Source organism: Girardinichthys multiradiatus, chromosome 10 (assembly GCF_021462225.1).
Source record: "Girardinichthys multiradiatus isolate DD_20200921_A chromosome 10, DD_fGirMul_XY1, whole genome shotgun sequence".
NCBI classification, from domain to species: Eukaryota; Metazoa; Chordata; class Actinopteri; order Cyprinodontiformes; family Goodeidae; genus Girardinichthys; species Girardinichthys multiradiatus.
Window position 1 is genome coordinate 38,231,561 of NC_061803.1, and position 23,294 is coordinate 38,254,854.

Below are 23,294 nucleotides of genomic sequence, written 5' to 3' on the forward strand. Positions count from 1 at the left end.
TTGTAGAAGAATTTTGGTCCAGTCTTCTTTCCAACATTGCTTTAGATCATTGACTTTTGCAAACATGTATATACAGGTTGAGGTTTTCAGCCATGTTATGATCTGGACTTTGTCTAGGCCCATGGTTCTGTTGAGGTAGGAAAACTTTACTGGCCGTCCGTTAACTCTTACATTACTCCTCACCTCTCATCGACTCTTTTTATTTGGCACCCCAAAGGACAATCCTCAGTCAGAGATCAGTTGTAGTTTCCACAAGTTTATTAAAACCAATCTGAATTCAGAGAGGGAGACATCACACTTACACTGCTACCTGGAAACCTCTGTGTGTTGTCTCACTGGGGGCTGCGTTACATTACATTTTATACCCCACGCTGCTATGCAGTACACATACACAATCATTCTGTCTGTGGATGTCTCCCCAGCAACAGTATCAAAGAAACAGAGATACATTTAATCATTTAATTAAATAATTGTTTCCCACACGTCTTCAGGAATCTTCAGGGAGAGGAGTACCATGCCTCTCCAATACACTGCCGGCTTCTCACGATACAGACAGAAAACACCTGCAAGCTTTAACCTTGAATAATAAACACCCATTGTGTAAAAACTGGATTCTATAATACTAGAGGCTACTGTTATGTTTTTTTCTATCATAACTAAAAACTCCTAATAATAATCAATCTATAAGCAGCAAAGTCCCAAATATATCTTAGTCTTAGCTACTAATAATAATGCATTTATATTTCCACACTACTAATAATAAGGCATTTATATTTCCACAGTTCTCAATCTGGTACTGGTACCATGCCTGTTACTTGGGCTGCCTTTAGTGGTATATTTTGACTTATTTACCAGGTAAAATGGAAAATATTAACTTTGTTGCAGAGCTCAAAATAGCAAACTGCCAAAAAGAAGAGGTGTTGAAATACTTCAAACAGGAATACGTCAAAAAACATGTGCAGTGGAAGAAAGTCTGAGAAGTCATGACTGTTCTCTATGGCCTAACATTTCTTTTTGTAGTTGATTCAGATTTAGACAGCCAAGTCATGCTGCTTTATTCATTATAGAAAGAATTGACTTTCTTTTAGCAACCATTCCAGGCAATCCATATTGACAAGTCTTTTTCTACTCTAACATTTAGCATACTAACTGAGATCTGTGGAGTAGAGACTGTGTAACCTGAGGATCTTGCATGTTCTAAAATTATTCAGCATGAACTTGCAGTGAATTTGCTTCAATCCTGGAAAGTTTGGCAATTGTCTTGTTTTCCATATGAATATTTTTCTCATTGTAGAGTGATGGACTTTAAAAAATTTGGAGACTGACTGATTTCCCAGCTCAATGTCCATCTGCAGTCACCTTTATGTACCAGAGCAGCAACGTACATAAAAACCCTGCTTTTATATAGGTGTTTACACTGATTATTGTTAATTAATATATACTTGACTATCAACACCTGACTGCTACTTTCCCCTGAAAATGCTTTGGAAGCGGCAAGGGTGTACTTAGTTTTTTCATGCACAGCTTCTCCATTTTCTTGAGGTTTCAAGAAAAACATTGACACTTAAGAATCTGTTGTTTGTTTTTAAAAGCTTGAGTTTATTATATTTAACATCAACATCCTCTTACCCATCCGTCCATCCGCTTTTTGCCACTTCTATATTTACAGCCTGACCTCTGTAATAAAATCTGTGATATAGTCATAGTGAACTTTGCATTAGCACCTGAAGACAGGCCAGCTTCAAGTCTGGAAGGTTGCGTATGTTAAAGTATGAAATTCTGACATTAAAATATATATGAATCCTGTTTAAATAATTGACCACAGTAAAAACAAGGTAGAGACCAGAGCATTTTTAACATATACTGATACGTGGCTATTTCCTGCTGTTGTACTAAAACAAAGAATTGCCAAGCAGTAAATGTTGTTTTTTGCACAGGGAGATCTTTGAGTCAGACAACTACAGCCCTATTCCAGTGGAAACAGAGGAGGAGTATAAACTGGTGATCAGTCGCTTTCCCTTCCATGATCCTGAGATTGAAAAGGTTACAAGTTCTAGCACTCTTACATGCACTCATTACACTGACAAATATGTAAATAAAGTTGTGCTGTTCTTTGCTGATACGTGTGTGTGTGTGTGTGTGTGTGTGTGTGTGTGTGTGTGTGTGTGTGTGTGTGTGTGTGTAAGCAGCAGGACTTTCCCAAGAAGCTGCCGATGTCCCAGTCTGTCCCTCAGATCTACACACAGGTCAAAGAGTTCATTTATGCAAGCCTCAAGTTCTCTGAGTCACTACACCGCAGGTATTCTACTGTATCTTACATCATGAATGCTTCTGCATGAAGACCTGTTTTTAAAATAAAATGTATCACCTTTGAACATAATATGATAATATTTTATTGCAACGTGCCTCATCAATATTTTCTTTTCTATTTAAATGTCTGCGATGGTTAGAAGATTGTATTGAAACCGCCTAGAACAGATTTTTATAATATTCAGTTGCAGTAACTACCCATATTCTCTTGGAGATTTATTCCACTCTTATATTCCCATACTCTTACTCAGGAAAATCTGCACTTGCTGAAGCTAAATGTTGTTTGTGTGTTCAGTTCAACAGAGATCGACGACATGTTGCGAAAATCTACCAACCTGCTGCTGACCAGAACTCTGAGCAGCTGTTTGCAAAACCTAATTAAGAAACCGCACATCGGACTGACTGAGGTGGGACCAGATCATAATTTATTGTGGCGAAGCATTTATTCATCTCATGTAAAAACTGTATGTTTCTCTGTGTAGCTTGTGCAGATTATTATAAACACCACTCACCTGGAGCAGGCCTGTAAATATCTGGAGGAGTTTATAACAAACATCACCAACGTTTCACCTGAAACCATTCACACCACCAGACTCTATGGCTTGTCCACATTTAAGGTAAAATGGAAATGTGTCTTCTTGCTCGTAGCAGCATTAATAACACATTTCATATTTTTACAGTAAAACTAGATGGGGAAGAGGAATATACTCAGGTAAATAGCAGTTTAACCCCCATGGAATTAATAGCAAGCCAGCAATCCCTTAGACTATGCATGCTCACTAGTTTGTTTCCTTCTTGGGGGAAGTACTCGATAATGCTAGTAAATATGCCAATGGGCACCCAAACAAAGAAATACCACCAGTAATTGTGTGGCACAGTGTAGTTTACATATAATTCAGTGGAATGAAGGAATAATAATAATAAGAAGAAGTCAATTACAGAACTGGAGGAACCTCTCCATCCATATGTCATGATGTATTTAAGGTCAACATAGACTAAATTTATGCCTTTTTCACTAAATGTACATTATCAAGGTCCCCTCCACCATTGCTACATTTCCATTTTACTCTGACGTTAGCTAACCCAGAACTGCCCTCTAGTGGGTACCTTGCCTTATGACGTTGCAATCTAACTAAGGCACTGAAAGAATGAGGTGACGCCTGATGTTAGAAACAGGTGTCTCTCTGAGGCCTGGGGGCTGTGCTTCCCTGCCGACCTGCTTCGTGTTGGTGTATAGCAACTCTGTTGGGGTTCCTGGTGTCTGTCTGCGTGGGGCTGCTACGACCTCTGGGGGCCAAGGCTACCTGATCCTTGCTGCTGTTGGGTCAATGATTGTTTCCAGGTTTCTACTGTTCTCACCATTGTAACATCTTTGCACTTTTAGGTGACAAGGTGGCTCACACATCTACTCCACACACACACTTGCACGTGCACGCACACTCACCTACTCTGAATACACAACCACTCACTCACCCACCCACACGCATGCTGCCTGCAACCTTTCTACTTTGATGCCAAACGCAAGCCTGATTTAATAAAGTCAATGAAGCAATTAGGATAAGCTCTTCAGATGTCCTTTCTGTAGATCAAAGCCACCCTGGCAAATGTAGGCAACCAGCTTCTCCATGTGGTAGGCCTGAAACGCTGGTTCCAGGTGAACCTATTTACGTGTGTACCTTTACTTTAAGGATGTTTATAAAGACTGTAAAAAGAGGTAATAAGTTTGAAATACTTTTTCAGGATGCTCGTCATGCGGCAGAGGGAGAGATTTACACCAAGCTGAACCAAAAAATTGATGAGTTTATTCAGCTAGCAGACTATGAATGGAGTATGGCAGAGTCCGATGGCCGGGCCTCAGGATACCTCATGGACCTCATCAACTTTCTGCGTTCTACTTTTCAGGTCTTCACACATCTTCCGGTGAGTCTGATGAACCTTCTAACCGACCCGTTAAATTTACAACTATGTCTGTAAACAACCATATTGGCTTTTATTCAGTGGTGCTGTTTTCTTTATAAATGCAGATTTATTCTTCTCCACCTCCCTGTAATCTTTAGTTTTAACTTCTGAGTCACTTCTGTGTGCTTCTGTTAAGTGCTGGTGTCCAGTCTGAGTAGGGCCACTGGTGGGTGGGCTATCTGCTTATCGTGTTTTATTTAAGTTTAGTGAGTCTTTTTTTCCAGAATGTGTCCTGCCTCCCCATTCACACCTTCTCCTAAGAACTGTTAGTTATGCTAGTTTATTTCGTTCCTTAAATTTAATTTCGACTCTTTAAGCATCCAAGATAGCTGGTTGAATTTGCTTCCTCCTTTCCATTTATTGTTGCTGCATTTTTCCTGTCCTTTCCCTCATTCCCTCCCTTTCTTCTATTTTTGATTGGTTTGGGGTTTTCTGCTCAGAATAACAACAATGACCATGCATCAATGTCGGTGAGTATGTTTGCTTAGATTTTATACCACTTTGTTGCCATTTTACAGCTGCCATTTTATAAGAACATGAACTGCATGCTAGTTTGACTGCAGAAGCTGCATTACTGTGGTTTTACTGGAACATCTTGTATTCCTTCTTACGACATTCATGGAAACATTTGTTGACTCTGCAAGATGACTTCTGATAATGTTGAGGTTGAATGAGAGAGGATAAAGGGATATGAAGCAAAGCTGAAGGTTTAAGCCTCTATAAGAGTTTTTAAGAGCTTTCCCTATAATGTTTCTCTATTCTGAATGTTTCCAGTGGCTAAAATGACCTGATCTTTTACAAAAATAACAAAGTTCCAGATGTTGAATTAAAAGATTTGATTAAAAGACCGAAGTAAAATAGAAGGTTATATACTATTGCTATAAGATTGCATGGATCAGGTCAGCGATGTTTATCAGGGATTCAGATTTTATCCAAGCTAAACAGTCCAAACCACAATGTTTGCTAAGTGTGAATGTCTGATGTGTTTCTGCCTAACATTTACTTCTGCATAATCTTGAAAGCCAGCTTTAGTCTAAGCACTGCTGCTTGAACAGGAACTTCTGGGTTGCTGCTGAAATGAAGTCTTTACTTCTAACAAAATACACATTTCCAGAATTCAATTAAACTAATGTTTTCTAATTGGGTGTTCCATTATTTAAGGTAAATGATTCATAAAGGTTTGTACTCAAGCAGAAGCCTAATTTCATTTATTATTATTCTCCAGCATGACTCAAAGTGCAGATGTTAGAGTTGTTCCTGATCATCTCATCAGTACTGTAGATCTGTTAGCACTGTGTACAAAACAACATTACTATACTGTACTGTACTGTACTATACTTTACTATAGGATATCAATAACAAGATCAGTGGCAGTTTTTGGTAGAAATAATACATTACTAGTACATGTAGTATAGTAATATAAAACAACAGACCGAACATGCTGATGCTGCTATGTAGTTAAATCATTAATTAACATGACTGTTAAAACAAATAACGGTTTAATGAGAGAATTCATTCTGTGAACAAACAGGATTCTAATATGTGGCCGTTATTTAAGGACAAAGGCAGCAAACGTTGGTATAATTCATTACTCCAAGAAACTGAGTAAAAACAAGTGCAGAAAATGTAAAGGCTCCTCATTTAAATTAATCTCAGGTGCTTTAAAAATTAACCAAAACCAGGAAGCTGTAGTAGGAAATTACCATTCAAATGGAGCCAATGATCAGCTCCAGGGTGTTCAAAGCAAGTCTGCAGTTACCTGACAGTCCTGGAACAATGGGGGGTTTTCAAATGACGTTGCGGTTACTTGATGGCACTATGCGATCGCTATCTTGGGCGGCAGCTGCAGTCTGTTTTCGTTGTTTTAGCATTGTTTGATCGTCTACGATACATTGTAATAATATTCTGGAAAGTTATCTGCCAAGGCTCAGTTGATTCTGCAGCACTCAGCACTGCCACCCAGCACTCAGCACTGTGACCTACTTCAGTAAGCTGCACTCTCATCCCTTGACCATCTAGATGTAGGCTGCAATTTACCTTTACTGTTATACTGTAAATGTATTATCTAATAATATAAATATTATTCAATTATCCTATAAAAAGCAATATTGAACTTACCATGAATTTTTGCCTATGTTGTGGCTTTAAAAAAAATAGTTGCATACTTGTCTAAAAATTATGTGCAGCCAATCGTCTGGATTTGCGCTTAACAAACGAACATATGAATCCACCTTGTTGATGACCGCAATTTTCTTGAGGTACATGACCTTATCAGGAGGCTGTAACGACTCTAGATACTTGTCCATGGTCGAAAAAGTATTCAGTTTTGCAATGTTGTGAAAAGTGAGAAGCAATAAGGAGACACCGAAGATGGCAGACTAGAGGTGAGGCTGCGAAAAGCCCCCCATTAAAACACAAATGAAGCTTAGAAGCAAATCCCATTGCTGATAACACATGTGCTGAAGAAAATGACTGACCTAAAGAGAGATGGAGCAAAACTTCAGAGTGATGGAACCAAGGGTCGAAGGTCCGCAGACAGATTGATAAACACCAAACACAGGCGTCCGCAGACAGATTGATAAACACCAAACAGTCCCTGGCTCTGATGCTGCTACCCCAGCAGATGATGGCAGAAGAGGTCATAACACTGAAGGTCCTAAGCTTCCTCAAGAAGTACAGTCTGCTCTGTTCTTTCTTGCAGATTGCTTCACAGTTGCATCTTCACTCTAATCTGTTGTCCAGATGAACGCCGATGTATTTATACTCCTCCACCTTCACTTCTTCTGCCATGTGTTTTGACATAGTTCTGTTTTGCCTGAGAACTACAATCCTGAGATGGATTACTCAGGTTGTTGTCCATCTCTGACACACCAAAGAACTGCAGAGTCATCTGAGTATTTCTTCAGATGGCATGTCTCTGACTAGTTTGAGACATGTCATCACACTTTCGTTGTCCGATGAGCTAACCCCTCCCTCCTACTTCCCTATGTCTAAAGGGATTGCTCAATCCAGCTCTCCATCCAACGGGTCCGGACTTCCCTAAACTTGAAAGATCTTACTAAACAAGTTTACTGAAAGTTCTGTTTAAGCTGGTGTCGGGAAATGACTCGCCTAGCCTCTGACAGCCTTCATACAAAAGTCTCGCCCTTCTTCAACTGGAGGTCTGGACGACTTCATTCACACTTTCAGCAGTCACTTTTGTTCACGGCTGCTCATTCCCTAATTTTACAAGGTATATGGGCTAGGTTAATTTTAGTGGCTTGGCACAAGCCCCAAGGGCGCTGTTTTAACAAACTTGGCTAAGGCAGCCTATAAAAACCTCCTAAAATATCTTAGAAGCAGGCAACAAGACTTTTTACCACCAATGAAAAACCAAAAATACGGTGACTCAAATAATTGAATATCCACGATTTAAGTAGAATTTTAAATGCTTTCTTTAATTAGTAACGCTTTTGTAGGGGTCAGTAACAGCTTAAATTCGGCAACACATAATAATTTCAATAATAGAAATGAATCAATCAACTCAACCTGATGCTGAAACTAGTGAGTTTGGAGAGGCTTTGAAGACGGAGGCTCATCCATGCACCTGATAGAGATGTTTCTTCTGGTAACAACGAGTGGTTTCTTGAAGGGGATATGACTTAATCTTCAGTTTTCTTCCTTTAAGTGGCAGGCACTGATGCTCCAGGCTTCGATGGTTAAACAGAAACTTTGTTGTCACATGTCTCCGAAGACAGTAGTTTCCGGAGCCTGAAGAGTTGAAGGAAACCCGGCAACATAAATGAGGTTGATTCAGGACTTCCAGAGGCCTGAAACTTAGAGCAATCAGCTGTTCACCAATCAAGTTCACTTCTGTTGTCTGGATAAAAAGGCTTTAGATGAAATCAGATTCTTAATCTTGAGGCACAGTCCTTCTGGGGCACGCGGGTTGATCCTCTTTTTAATGCAGTCGATCAGCTGGGCTGTCTCTGTTCCTTTTCCATCTGAGTTTCTTTTCTCCATCCGATCTTGTTCGCTGGTCTTCTGCGAGGAAACTACCGCAGTTCCCTCCTTCAGCGTTGCCTTTATAGTGCCGATGCTTTCACAAGTCAGCCCCTTGTTAGGCTTCTTAGTTATTGCGCAACCTACTCTGCTCAGCTTCACAGTTATTGCTCAATACTTAGTCATGGTCATCGTGACTTTCTGGTTCTGTTTTTTTGGCCTTGGAGATGCCGGTAATAGCCATGCAGCTGGCTGTAGACTCATCCTCCCTTCCTTGCGCTGGCCTTCAAAAGATTCGCTGTCAGCATGCAGCTGGCTCTCGTCACCCCTAGTCATCCTACAGTTCTCTCCCTAATCTTTACACAGCATTACATATTCCATTCTCAGCTTTCTGCATTTACTTTAAAACACAGTTACAAAACCATCACTTCATTCTTTTTATGCATGCTTCATAAATGATCAAAGTTACAGGGGTTGGACAATGAAACTGAAACACTTGTCATTTTAGTGTGGGAGATTTCATGGATAAATTGGACCAGCCTGGTAGCCAGTCTTCATTGATTGCACATTGCACCAGTAAGAGCAGAGTGTGAAGGTTCAATTATCAGGGTAAGAGCACAGTTTTGCTCAAAATATTGAAATGCACACAACATTATGGGTGACATACCAGAGTTCAAAAGAGGACAAATTGTGGGTGCACGTCTTGCTGGCGCATCTGTGACCAAGACAGCAAGTCTTTGTGATGTATCAAGAGCCACGGTATCCAGGGTAATGTCAGCATACCACCAAGAAGGACGAACCACATCCAACAGGATTAACTGTGGATGCAAGAGGAAGCTGTCTGAAAGGGATGTTCGGGTTCTAACCCGGATTGTATCCAAAAAACATAAAACCACGGCTGCCCAAATCACGGCAGTATTAAATGTGCACCTCAACTCTCCTGTTTCCACCAGAACTGTCCGTCGGGAGCTCCACAGGGTCAATATACACGGCCGGGCTGCTATAGCCAAATCTTTGGTCACTCATGCCAATGCCAAATGTCAGTTTCAATGGTGCAAGTAGTGCAAATCTTGGGCTGTGGACAATGTGAAACATGTATTGTTCTCTGATGAGTCCACCTTTACTGTTTTCCCCACATCCGGGAGAGTTACGGTGTGGAGAAGCCCCAAAGAAGCGTACCACCCAGACTGTTGCATGCCCAGAGTGAAGCATGGGGGTGGATCAGTGATGGTTTGGGCTGCCATATCATGGCATTCCCTTGGCCCAATACTTGTGCTAGATGGGCGCATCACTGCCAAGGACTACCGAACCATTCTTGAGGACCATGTGCATCCAATGGTTCAAACATTGTATCCTGAAGGCGGTGCCGTGTATCAGGATGACAATGCACCAATACACACAGCAAGACTGGTGAAAGATTGGTTTGATGAACATGAAAGTGAAGTTGAACATCTCCCATGGCCTGCACAGTCACCAGATCTAAATATTATTGAGCCACTTTGGGGTGTTTTGGGGAGCGAGTCAGGAAATGTTTTCCTCCACCAGTATCACGTAGTGACCTGGTCACTATCCTGCAAGAAGAATGGCTTAAAATCCCTCTGACCACTGTGCAGGACTTGTATATGTCATTCCCAAGACGAATTGACGCTGTATTGGCTGCAAAAGGAGGCCCTACACCATACTAATAAATGATTGTGGTCTAAAACCAGGTGTTTCAGTTTCATTGTCCAACCCCTGTATATCTCTTTCATATATAGCTGATTGAGAATTTCGAACATTAATGTTTTTTACTTTAATAATCAGTTCTTAACCATATTTCAATCATACATCTTTTAACTTGATAATCAAAGATTACTAATTTCATTTAATACATGTAAAAGAATGTAAAATCATCATACATTATTTCTTTTGATACACTTGTTTATATTTCTGCAAAAGATAAGACAGTTAATATGTAGCTCCACACAGGCATCTCCAGTCTCTCGGTCCCAGAATATAAGAATATGCTTGTTTCACTCTCCACTGCTTCAACTGTGTATTTTAGTAATTGTTGTATGGATTACACATAAGGATAATTTATTGTAACTTTTATGGATTTAACTGCGAGCAGTTAATGAATATTTACATGTAAAGATCTCACCTTATTTTGACAACACACAAACACACACTGACTTGTCTGAGGTGTACAGGGTAAAAAGGAATGGTGATGCAGATGTAACATAGCATAATCTGTTCTGTTCAATAAGATTTGATTGCTTAGTCATGAGCCCCTCCCTGCGCTGCCACCTTACCATGGTGGAGGGGTTTGAGTGTCCCAATGATCCTAGAAGCTATGTTGTCAATGGCTTTATGCCCCTGGTAGGGTCACCAAGGTAAACAGGTCCTAGGTGAGGGTGGTGCGGGTGTGCTGTTGACCTCAACTCGGGACGTTGTGGGTCAGTGGGCAGAGTACTACGAACACCTGCTCAATCCCACCAGTACGTCTTCCACTGAGGAAGCGGAGCCTGGGGACCTTGGGGCAGGCTCTCCAATCTCTGGTGGTAAGGCCCCGGGGTGGATGAAATTGGCCGGGAGCTCTTCAAGGGCCTTGATGTTGGGTTTTTGTGGGTTGTGTTGACTCTGCAGCATTGCATGAACATCAGGGGCAGTTCCACTGGATTGGCAGACCAAGGTGGTGGTCCCCCTATTCAAAAAAGGGAGTGTGTTCCAACTATAGTGGAAATCACACTCTTAAGCCTCTCTGGTAAGGTCCATTCGGGGTTTCTGGAGAGGAGGGTCCATCGGATAGTTGAACCTCGGATTCTGGAAGAGCAGTGTGGTTTTCGTCCTGGCGGTGGAACACTGGACCAGCTCTACACCTTCAGCAGGGTCCTGTAGGGTGCGTGGGAATTTGCCCAACCAGTCTACATGTGCTTTGTGGACTTGGAGACGGTGTTCGACCGTGTCCCTCGGGGAATCCTGTGGGGGGTACTCCGGGAGTATGGGGTACCAGGCCCTTTGATATGGGCTGTTAGGTCCCTGTATGACCAGTGTCAGAGCTTGGTTCGCATTGCTGGCAATAAGTTGGACTCGTTTCCGTTGAGCGTTGGACTCCGCCAAGGTTGCCCTTTGTCACCGATTCTGTTCAAAACTCTTATGTATAGAATTTCTTGGCGCAGCCAAGGTGTTGAGGGGAACTGTTTCAGTGGCCTTAGGATTGCATCTCTGCTTTTTGCGGATGATGTGGTCCTATCGGCTTCATCAGCTCGTGATCTACAGCTCTCACTGGAGCAGTTCGCAGCCGAGTGTGAAACGGCCAGGATGAGAATCAGTGCCTCAAAGTCCGAGGCCATGGTCTTGAGCCAGAAAAGGGTAGAGTGCCTTCTCCGGGTTGGGGGGAGGTCCTGCCTCAAGTGGAGGAGTACAAGTATCTTGGGGTCTTGTTCATAAATGAGGTGAAAAATGGAGCAGGAGATCAATAGACTGATTGGTGCTGCGTTAGCAGTGATGTGGTCGCTGTACCGGTCTGTCGTGGTGAAGAGAGAGTTGAGTCAAAAAGTGAGGCTCTCGATTTACTGTTCGATCTACGTTCCTATCCTTATCTATGGTCATGAGCTTTGCGTCATGACCGAAAGAACAAGATCACGGATACAAGCGGCCGAAATGAGTTTCCTCCACAGGGTGTCTGGGCTCTCCCATAGAGATGGGTTGAGAACCTCGGTCATCCGGGAGGGACTCAGAGTAGAGCCGCTGCTTCTCCACGTTGAGAGGAGCCAGTTGAGGTGGCTGGGGCATCTGGTTAAGATGCCTCCTGGACGCTTCCCTGGTGAGGTGTTCCGGGCACGTCCCACCGGGAGGAGGCCTAGAGAAAGACCCAGGACATGCTGGAGGGATTATGTTTCTCAGCTGGCCCGGGAAGGCTTTGGGATTCCCCCGGATGAGCTGGCCCCAGGGGCTGAGGAGAGGGAAGTCTGGGTCTCTCTGCTTAGGCTGCTGCCCCACCACCCGACTCCGGATAAGCGGAAGACGATGGATGGATGCTTGGTCGTGAGCCTTTAGCTAAAAGGAAGTTTAATGTGAAGGCAGAGTTATCTTACATAACATCCATAACATGTTCCCAGAGGGACAGACAGTAATAGATATGAAAACATGCTCACACAGACATCAAACTCTTGGTTTTAGGGAAATATCACAACATTTCTGCGTGTTTCTCTAAAAAGTGCTGAAGTTACTTGTCCTTCACTACCTAATAGAACACTACTAAGGATGCCTGAAAAGCAGTGCTTATTTTAGTCAAAGTTCTCCAAAAATAATATACCACATTTTACTTTGAACATGTTCATGTACAACACTGTAAGCAGTAGATTGTCGGTAAACGATGACGAAAATAAAAAAATCTAGTTTTTAATAAATTTTATTAACAATCCATAAGTTCCTGCCTCCTCAGGTACCTGGGCCAGTAGATGATGGGAGCTGCTCTGACCTTTCTTCACTGCATTTATATTTACTGTTGATCCAGATGTTTTTGGAGGATAAAAGCCAACCATTTGTCTGTTCATTGACTCATTTGTGTTTTGTTCTTACTTTCTCATCCCTTTTCCTTTCTCCAATTCATTCTTTATATTAACGTTCAATCCTCCAAACTGACCTCTTTCCGAACCTTCATTTCTCTTTCCTCTTCCTTCATCCTTATCCTGGTTTGATCTCTTCATCTTTTTTTCTTTCTTGCTTGCTTTCTTAATTTCTTTCTTGCTTTACGTTATCACTCCCCCCCCCATCCCCATTCCTGATTTGTCTCTCTGTAGGGAAAAGTGGCCCAGACAGCATGTATGTCAGCATGTAAGCATCTGTCCACATCGCTGATGCAGATGCTCCTCGACACAGAACTCAAGCAGATCAGTATGGGAGCCATACAGCAGTTCAACTTGGATGTCATACAGTGTGAATGTGAGTATAAAGAAGCCCACTCTAACAATGTCAAGTTTAAAAATATAAATCAGTTTTAACAATCAGTGTAAAAATGAAAGTATCCTATAGTATAGTTATCTAGCTCTGTGTTTTAATGATATACAGTAACATAGCAATATTATATTTTTTTTCTATTTTGTATCACACTGATGAGATTAAGAAAAAAGCTGAGGAAGGATGCAAAATATATTTCATTACCGTATAATACAGTGTCTGCTGACACTGGATGAGGTCATAGGTCCTCAGAAAATAGAAAAGAAACATTTATTAAACTGGTTTTAGTCCTTAATGTGTTCATCAAGTTAAAGATGCTGGTTTTACCAGTTAGCTTAAATTAGCATTTAATGTTTAAAATTGATCATGTCAGGTTGTGTTTCTGTTTCCTCCCAGTGTTTGCCAGTTCAGAGCCAGTACCTGGCTTTCAAGGTGACACGCTCCAGCTAGCCTTCATTGACCTACGACAGGTAAATTATCTCAGACTACCTGGCCTTTCAACCACAAGCATAGGTCATAGCTGTAACGTTCATTGATGCTTCTACCGGTTAATCGGCTTAGTTTCCTGGAGACTGGCTGCCATTAAGCTTTTAAATGTTTCATTCTTACAAAAAGTTTTATTCATCCCAAAATCAGCAGACATAAGGAAGCTGCTGAAGCTTACACAACGTTTGGAACTCTTCAGTGCCTAGGAGAACGGCTACCAAAGAGACAAGTTGTAGAGTCATAGTCTCCAGCTTGAGTTCAGATGATGATTTATCCAGAAAGGAGGAGGAATGCAGGAGAAATGGGTTCTACGAGGAGAAACTTGGAGACAAAACAAAGAGTGGCAAACACAATAAAAATTTTCCTGTATGTTGTCAAGATGAACACTTAATCTCATAAAAGATTACAATACAGGTCCTTCTCAAAATATTAGCATATTGTGATAAAGTTCATTATTTTCCATAATGTCATGATGAAAATTTAACATTCATATATTTTAGATTCATTGCACACTAACTGAAATATTTCAGGTCTTTTATTGTCTTAATACGGATGATTTTGGCATACAGCTCATGAAAACCCAAAATTCCTATCTCATAAAATTAGCATATTTCATCCGACCAATAAAAGAAAAGTGTTTTTAATACAAAAAACGTCAACCTTCAAATAATCATGTACAGTTATGCACTCAATACTTGGTCGGGAATCCTTTTGCAGAAATGACTGCTTCAATGCGGCGTGGCATGGAGGCAATCAGCCTGTGGCACTGCTGAGGTCTTATGGAGGCCCAGGATGCTTCGATAGTGGCCTTTAGCTCATCCAGAGTGTTGGGTCTTGAGTCTCTCAACGTTCTCTTCACAATATCCCACAGATTCTCTATGGGGTTCAGGTCAGGAGAGTTGGCTGGCCAATTGAGCACAGTGATACCATGGTCAATAAACCATTTACCAGTGGTTTTGGCACTGTGAGCAGGTGCCAGGTCGTGCTGAAAAATGAAATCTTCATCTCCATAAAGCTTTTCAGCAGATGGAAGCATGAAGTGCTCCAAAATCTTCTGATAGCTAGCTGCATTGACCCTGCCCTTGATAAAACACAGTGGACCAACACCAGCAGCTGACACGGCACCCCAGACCATCACTGACTGTGGGTACTTGACACTGGACTTCGGGCATTTTGGCATTTCCTTCTCCCCAGTCTTCCTCCAGACTCTGGCACCTTGATTTCCGAATGACATGCAGAATTTGCTTTCATCCGAAAAAAGTACTTTGGACCACTGAGCAACAGTCCAGTGCTGCTTCTCTGTAGCCCAGGTCAGGCGCTTCTGCCGCTGTTTCTGGTTCAAAAGTGGCTTGACCTGGGGAATGCGGCACCTGTAGCCCATTTCCTGCACACGCCTGTGCATGGTGGCTCTGGATGTTTCTACTCCAGACTCAGTCCACTGCTTCCGCAGGTCCCCCAAGGTCTGGAATCGGCCCTTCTCCACAATCTTCCTCAGGGTCCGGTCACCTCTTCTCGTTGTGCAGCGTTTTCTGCCACACTTTTTCCTTCCCACAGACTTCCCACTGAGGTGCCTTGATAGAGCACTCTGGGAACAGCCTATTTGTTCAGAAATTTCTTTCTGTGTCTTACCCTCTTACTTGAGGGTGTCAATAGTGGCCTTCTGGACAGCAGTCAGGTCGGCAGTCTTACCCATGATTGAGGTTTTGAGTGATGAACCAGGCTGGGAGTTTTAAAGGCCTCAGGAATCTTTTGCAGGTGTTTAGAGTTAACTCGTTGATTCAGATGATTAGGTTCATAGCTCGTTTAGAGACCCTTTTAATGATATGCTAATTTTGTGAGATAGGAATTTTGGGTTTTCATGAGCTGTATGACAAAATCATCCGTATTAAGACAATAAAAGAACTGAAATATTTCAGTTAGTGTGCAATGAATCTAAAATATATGAATGTTAAATTTTCATAATGACATTATGGAAAATAATGAACTTTATCACAATATGCTAATATTTTGAGAAGGACCTGTATTGTTGAAAAAATAGTAAACAGAAAAATTTAACAATTGTGTGGATTGAAGAAAATCGAAAAGCTTTGGAAGCCTCTAAACTCTTATATAAATCTGAAAGCTCAGTTTGCAAGCAAAGGTTCAAACCATACAGATATGATCATCAAATTCTGGTTAAATGGTCCAAAACATAGCATTCTATATTTAACAGTCTCATTTTAGATGTGCTGGATGAGGTCCTGTTTCTGAGAGCCTTCAGATCCAGATAAGCTCCTGCTGCAGAGCCTCAAGTTTCACCCAATTTTGTGAAGTACTTCAAAATGATTTAATCAAGAACAAAATAATATAACTATGTCAGACCTTGATCCAAGCGATCCAAGGTAGACCCAGCTTTAGTAAACCAATGCAGTGGTCTAGAGTGACCCGTGTCCTAAAGCAGTATTTACAGAAATATTGCTGAAGGTCTTATTGTCAATAAACCCATTTTGGAGAGTACTTGCATTGGAGCAGCAGATTCAATTATCTTTTTTTAAATTAGCTTTCTTATCTAATAATTCGATCTATAGCCCCTCTGACTGCCTCAGTCTCAGCCAGATGAATAATGCTATAATCACTAAGCTGCTCTGTCAAAGCTGTTTCAGCAGGACCCAAACATCCAGCTGTTTCACCCTATGACGTTAGCATACACTGTTGTCCATGGGCGAGTTTGGGAGGGGGTGGCCTTCTCCCATCAGGTTGACCCTAGGTCAGTGGAGAGTTTATTTGAACATCTAACACGCAACATGTAATAGAATGAACCCCTACCAAGGAGATGCATGTTCATATGAACATCACATCATCTGATCTCTTGAACTAAATCACAGCAGTTCAACATAAAGTCACTCTCAGGATGGACTGATTATCGCTCCACTCAGACCATCTTCACAGGTGACCTGGGAAATTATATCTGTATTACTTTTGCATTTTGGATTTAACTATCCAGGACCACCCACTCCCCTGACATGACTCTTTTCAAACAAGAGTTATCATCTGGATGTGGGATTTGTATGAATTAGACCCTGATCTGCAGAAACACTTTGTTAAATATTAAAACCTGCATTATAAAAGTCTAATTCCCAGCTGACCATGAAACCAAGGCTAAAACATCAATACAATCAAATTATGAATGTAATAAGTTTTCTACTTTAAACTTTTATTATATTTGTGGAAACAATGCCTGCTTCATGTCTACAGAACTCCATTATTGTTTTTTATCTAATGAATAAGACATGCAGTTTATGGACATGTTAGAGAAAGATGTTTTTTACATGGTTTTATTATGCAAAGACTTGGTTTTGTAATGTCTTTGGCCTATCTCTAGCTATCTTTTCTAGATGCTTTCAACCTAAATGTCTTGTGTTGTGCAGCTCCTGGATCTGTTCATGGTGTGGGACTGGTCAACTTACCTGGCCGACTATGGTCAGCCCAACTCCAAGTACCTTAGAGTTAATCCAGCTACTGCACTGGCTCTGCTTGAAAAGTAAGTGCATCCGATCAGTAGAACATGATTGTTCTTGTGAAAACATAAATGAAAAAAGCCTGTTTCTGCCATCTAACTTCAGTTCTGTTGAATCCAGACATTTTTTCTGGATGTACGTAGCTAAAATACCTGCATAGCAGATTTGTATGAGTGTTGGGCAAGACATAACTTTAAAGATTATGTTATATCAACATGTGTGTATTTCTTTAATGACTGATTAATAGAAACTGTTGTTGGAGTTTTTAGTTTTGGCTTTCTCTGTGTGACAGTTCCATAACCGCACTTGTTCCATCTAAAGCTTTTCTTTTTTTGCTGTTTATCTGCTGCTGTTGCTCAGAGTCTACAGGGGGTAGGTCCAGCATTGACCCGTTTGTTACATGCATGCACTATGTGCAGAATCATACTATTTACACTTTGATTAATTTGGCACAAACACATTGTCTAAAATTGATCAAACACTCCACCATCATGCCAGTTTCCAAGAAATGCAGCATGGAATATCTGGTGAAGGGCCTTTCCGAGCGCCTTTAGTCCAAAAAGGCAAAAGAATCGTTCTGAGGAATTTTTACTAAGACAGACGAACCTTAGTAAGGTTGTTTTATCGACATCATTTGGCTAATTAATACAACCCTGACGAAAGCTCTTAAAGATCACCACTCTGATGTTTTAACCAGTTTTATAAATTAATAAATATTACCTGTGCAAATATTAGCAAATAACTGATAGCCCCCTTATGGTGCAAAGTGTATCTGAGTTCTCCCCATTGAGACCCATTTCCCCAACAACTACACACCGCTCAACTGTTCCGTCCATAAATGATGAAAAGGTGACATGGCCATCGAACATCCCCCCCCCCTTTTTTTTTTTTTACTCCTCTCAGTTGCAAAGAAAATGTGGCTACTAATAAATAAAACACGCTACCATGAACTGTGGACACAGACTGACAACCTACCCTGCTGATTCTAGATGATCACCAAAGATCCAAAATTACTAGAGATACAGAAACTGAACAGAACTCCTGCTAAACACATTTGCATCGATCAGATCCTTGTTTACACAGGAAAAAAATCTATTTCTACAAACTAGGTTCATGTGTACACTGCAAAAATATACGTTCTAATTAACTGCATAACTAAATCTACAGTTAATACTTCTATACAAGATATTTACACTTCTAATTGCCATTTTGTCCACTGGTTTGCTCCTTTAGAGGATGTTGAGTTCCCTTCAATAAACCATTTACCTTAATCAGCACCATGATAATATGTTCAGGCTGTAAAATGTTATATTTTGCTGGTGTTTATTAGACTCCTGTGGTTACAGAGAAGGTTGCTGCTAAAATGTTGTTGAGAAATATTTGAAAAATTTTAGTATCAACCTAGAAATGTTATGTAGTTTTGTAACAACCCTAATAATTGGCTTTTATTTCTTTGGTTTGTTTCCCTTATGTGGCCATTTTAAAGCTGCTCCTACAGATTTATTTATGATTTTTTTGTTGGTCAACAATATTATTTCTTCAATATATGTTGTTAGAGCAGCAGTGATTAGAAGCAGTGTTAATTGCATCAAGAGGGTCAGAGAGGTCTTCGTAAAATCATGAAGACCTCTCTGTTGTTTAACATCTTCTGGTGACTACTGAGCAAGATAATACTGTGAATACTATAAACCTAACAGGTTTGTAGGGATTATTATCACAGTAATTGTCCATCTGACTCATCCCTGCTTGTTAGGTAAACATGGCAAATAACAATAACTTATATGTTCTGCATCTTACTGTCAGAATTATTAATGCACCATGAACCTGAACATCATTACAGTCTGACATTTGTGGACCAGAACATTTACAGACTCTGTCTCTGCTTTCAGAATGAAAGACACCAACAAGAAGAACAACATCTTCTCTCAGTTCAGGAAGAATGACCGAGACAAGCAGAAGCTGATAGAGACTGTGGTCAAACAACTCAGAAGTCTTGTCAATGGCATGTCCTCCTAGAAAAACACATACATGTGTGATTTGTATGCCCAATAGCCAGATCTTATGCATGCATTCACATGCACACATCGGCCCGGTGAAAAGCTTCCTTCAGAACATTTTGACAAATACAAATTAGTTTCAATGAACATCCAGTAATCATATGCAGAGGATCACATTCAACAAACAGACAGATGAGTGTTCACACACACTTAACGGTTGCATGGTCATAAACATCAGCTGAGGCCGCTGTATTTCACTGTCTGTACAAAGCATGCAGGGAACCTCCTGCCTGCCGACGTGTCTCTGTTAGACCTGTCCAAGGATTTATGCACACACTCCAAACTATTAGTGGACTTGTCACAGGATTGGAGAGAAAATGTTTGTCAGTGGCTCTTTCAGACAAGCTGTTTTGTACATTTTTAAAAATGGATTATTGTAGTTGTATTTAGAGACTGGTAAGAACAGTAAGTGACAGAAAAGGTACTGGAACAACCATAAGGTCCAAACTCATGGCACCAGGCCTGGATAAGACCTGATATTTTCCTGCACTTCATTCAGAACAATAACAAACATTATAAATCTGGATCTATGAAGTTATTTACAGTGATCCACAAATACTTTCATAACAATAATACCCAGGTTAAGGCAACATTTCAGTTCTAACTAATCATGTTAACGTCTCCTTATTAATCATTCAGTTAAATGTGAGCTTCATTTCAAAACTCAAAAAAGTTATGTATTTACTTACACTCCAGAGATTAGGCTGAGTTTGTGTTTGTGTGGGTGTGTCCATGTAAAAGATGTAAACTGAATTATTTATTACTGATCTTTTTGGAATTTTAGTTATTTATATTATTGTTCAGGATGCTCCTTACGTGTGTGTGTGTGTGTGTGTGTGTGTTCCTGTCTTGGCATCAGAGTGAGAACCATTTTCCCGATTTCACCATCAAATTGAGGACCGTTTGTACCAAAGTGAGGACATTTTGCTGGTCCTCACGACCTATTTTGCTAACGGTTAGGTTTAGGACTAAGATGTGAATTGAGTTTAGGTTAAGGTTAGGGTTAGGCATGCACTGGTAATGGTTAGGTTTAGGGTTATTGTCAGGGTTAGGGCATAGAAAGGGTTGAAAATGACTGAAAATCAATGGAAGTCAATGGGAGTCAACACATGGTCCTCACTACATATAGCAAAACAAGAGTGTGTGTGTGTCTGTGTGTTCCTGTCTTGGCATCACAGTGAGAACCATTTTCCCGATTTCACCATCTAATTGAGGACCGTTTGTACCAAAGTGAGGACATTTTGCTGGTCCTCGCGACATATTTTGCTAACGGTTAGGTTTAGGACTAAGGTGTGAATTGACTTTAGGTTAAGGTTAGGGTTAGGCATGCACTGGTAATGGTTAGGTTTAGGGTTATTGTCAGGGTTAGGGCATAGAAAGGGTTGAAAATGACTGAAAATCAATGGAAGTCAATGGGAGTCAACACATGGTCCTCACTACATATAGCAAAACAAGAGTGTGTGTGTGTGTGTGTGTCTACAGAGCTGAACTTTGAGAGCAAATCAGCTCATTATCCAAACACTGTTGATTCTGTTGAAGTACATGAAATGATGATTTATGATAAGGTTCTATAAATTAATTAATGAAAATGTGAACAATGATATCTTGGCAGACTGATGTTCATATAAAAACTCTTAAGTTGTTCACTTCATGGTGGTTTTTTGTTGCCTTGTCAAATTTATGACACAGTTATTGTAACTTGATTTGCTAGGGGAAATTCTTACCCATTCACTCATTTATATTCTGGACAAACTGACTCAGTGAGTATAACGGACCAGGGTCAAGGGGTGACACAAGATAAAAAGTTGTGTATCGTCAGCATACGTACGAGATGTTTTAGTACTCTTTATATCTTAGTTAGGGCTGCACGGTGCACAGTCCAAAGACATGCCTTTTAGGTTAATTGGTCACTCTAAATTGCCCTTAGGTGTATGAATGAGTGTGTGCATGGTTGTTTGTGTGTTGCCCTGCGATGGACTGGTGACCTGTCCAGGGTGTACCCCGCCTCCCGTCCATAGACTGCTGGAGATAGTCACCAGCTCCCTGCGACCCACTATGGAATAAGCGGTAGAAAATGACTGACTGACTAATCTTAGCTAGTGGGATCACATAGATGTTAAATAAATTAGTCTGAAAATGGACCCTTGAAGAACACCACAACCAATTTTGTCCACCTAAATGTACACAAGCTTTCAGCTTTTCAACTCTCAGGTGGTACTGGCAGAATTATAGCCGTTCGGTTCTTTGAGTTCTAACTGTAGGAGGATTCCTCCATGGTGTCCTTTTCTTTGGTATTTATCAATTTAGTTTCACCGGTAAGCATTACACTATTCATAATAAAGCTATCAGACAGGGTAATGGTGAAAAGACCTGGGCGAATATTGCAGAGGTCTTATTAATGTAGCATTTTGTTCTTGACCTTCACCGCTTCAGCTGAGGATTCCAGTAGTAGTCGCTTTAAATTACAAACAGAAATGGTCAGAAAAAGAAAACATTAGCCACAACTACATCAGCAATGTTTAGAGCTCTGTAAATAACCAGATTCAGTACACATTCCTAGTTATGTGTTGATTCTGTTACAAGCTGTAAAACTCCAATCCCCCCTAGAATGCAGGTCTACAGGTTCCCCCCCAAAGCATGAACAGCTCAAGATGGTTCCTGTTTTGATTACTTTGCAGTCTGGATCCAGGATGGCAATGAAATGTAGGAAGGCCTTATCTGCTGGTTGGACTTGAGACTAATTCACCTGAGTGGGGATGGGAACAGGGCTGGTAGCTATCTGTGCTTCACTTGTTGCGAGGAATATAGATGTTTTATTCTTCTTTTTTTTTTATCAGTTGAGGGAGGGAGAAAGAAGCTGTTGGATGAGGTGTTCTCTGAATTCCAGCTTTGATAGGAACTTATATCTGTTCAGACTATTTTATTAATGGAGAACAGGGGTTATCCACTGTGGAGGATGACCTGGTTGGTGTTTTAGATGGTGAAGCTGGCAGTATCTCCTATGTTGGACTGTTGAGCGTGATTAGACGTGTTTAAAAAAAAAAAAAGACGTCTCATATTGTGTGGGGGTGAAGCAGAACCAAAGTGCAAGCAGGAGGACAGGAGTTGCATGGTGAGTCAGATAGTTTTAATAATTACTTGGACGGAAAAATAAACTAACACAGGCAGGGTAACAGGTAAGACCACAGCGACATTAAAACTGGGATGTCGGCAGTACGAACCAGTGATGAGAAGAGTAAACCAGAGTATAAATACAGTAGGTTGTGGAATGGACCACTAAGGAAGCTAATCAGAAGGGAATCAGGAACAGCTGGTGGAACAGGGAGATAGGAGCTAACTCAGGGAGATTGACTAATGACCAGGAAGTGCAGGGAGATAACAGGAAACAAGTAAACAAAAGCAAGTAAACAATGAGACTAACTAAAGAACATTAACCAGATATACAAGTCCTTCTCAAAATATTAGCATATTGTGATAAAGTTCATTATTTTCCATAATGTCATGATGAAAATTTAACATTCATATATTTTAGATTCATTGCACACTAACTGAAATATTTCAGGTCTTTTATTGTCTTAATACGGATGATTTTGTCATACAGCTCATGAAAACCCAAAATTCCTATCTCACAAAATTAGCATATCATTAAAAGGGTCTCTAAACGATCTATGAACCTAATCATCTGAATCAACGAGTTAACTCTAAACACCTGCAAAAGATTCCTGAGGCCTTTAAAACTCCCAGCCTGGTTCATCACTCAAAACCCCAATCATGAGTAAGACTGCCGACCTGACTGCTGTCCAGAAGGCCACTATTGACACCCTCAAGCAAGAGGGTAAGACACAGAAATAAATTTCTGAACGAATAGGCTGTTCCCAGAGTGCTGTATCAAGGCACCTCAGTGGGAAGTCTGTGGGAAGGAAAAAGTGTGGCAGAAAACGCTGCACAACGAGAAGAGGTGACCGGACCCTGAGGAAGATTGTGGAGAAGGGCCGATTCCAGACCTTGGGGGACCTGCGGAAGCAGTGGACTGAGTCTGGAGTAGAAACATCCAGAGCCACCG

At 40.9% G+C, this 23,294-nt stretch overlaps 1 protein-coding gene across 7 annotated transcripts in view; it reads left to right on the top strand.

Annotated features, from left to right (window-relative positions):
* Positions 1-20,174, top strand: part of exoc6 (exocyst complex component 6) — a 45,438-nt gene extending 25,264 nt beyond the window's left edge. For 2 of the 7 annotated variants that reach the window (XM_047377087.1, XM_047377091.1), the window contains exons 15-25: positions 1,938-2,043; positions 2,190-2,299; positions 2,606-2,717; positions 2,793-2,927; positions 4,051-4,230; positions 4,710-4,739; positions 13,035-13,176; positions 13,588-13,661; positions 17,085-17,197; positions 17,535-17,546; positions 19,064-20,174. In XM_047377087.1, the coding sequence (XP_047233043.1) occupies positions 1,938-2,043; positions 2,190-2,299; positions 2,606-2,717; positions 2,793-2,927; positions 4,051-4,230; positions 4,710-4,739; positions 13,035-13,176; positions 13,588-13,661; positions 17,085-17,197; positions 17,535-17,546; positions 19,064-19,190 (1,141 nt within the window). In that variant the 3' untranslated portion in view covers positions 19,191-20,174. The remainder of the gene's footprint in view (positions 1-1,937; positions 2,044-2,189; positions 2,300-2,605; positions 2,718-2,792; positions 2,928-4,050; positions 4,231-4,709; positions 4,740-13,034; positions 13,177-13,587; positions 13,662-17,084; positions 17,198-17,534; positions 17,547-19,063) is intronic. The other 5 variants (XM_047377089.1, XM_047377093.1, XM_047377090.1 and 2 more) reach the window with 3 other exon arrangements.
* The last annotated feature ends 3,120 nt before the right edge of the window (positions 20,175-23,294 follow it).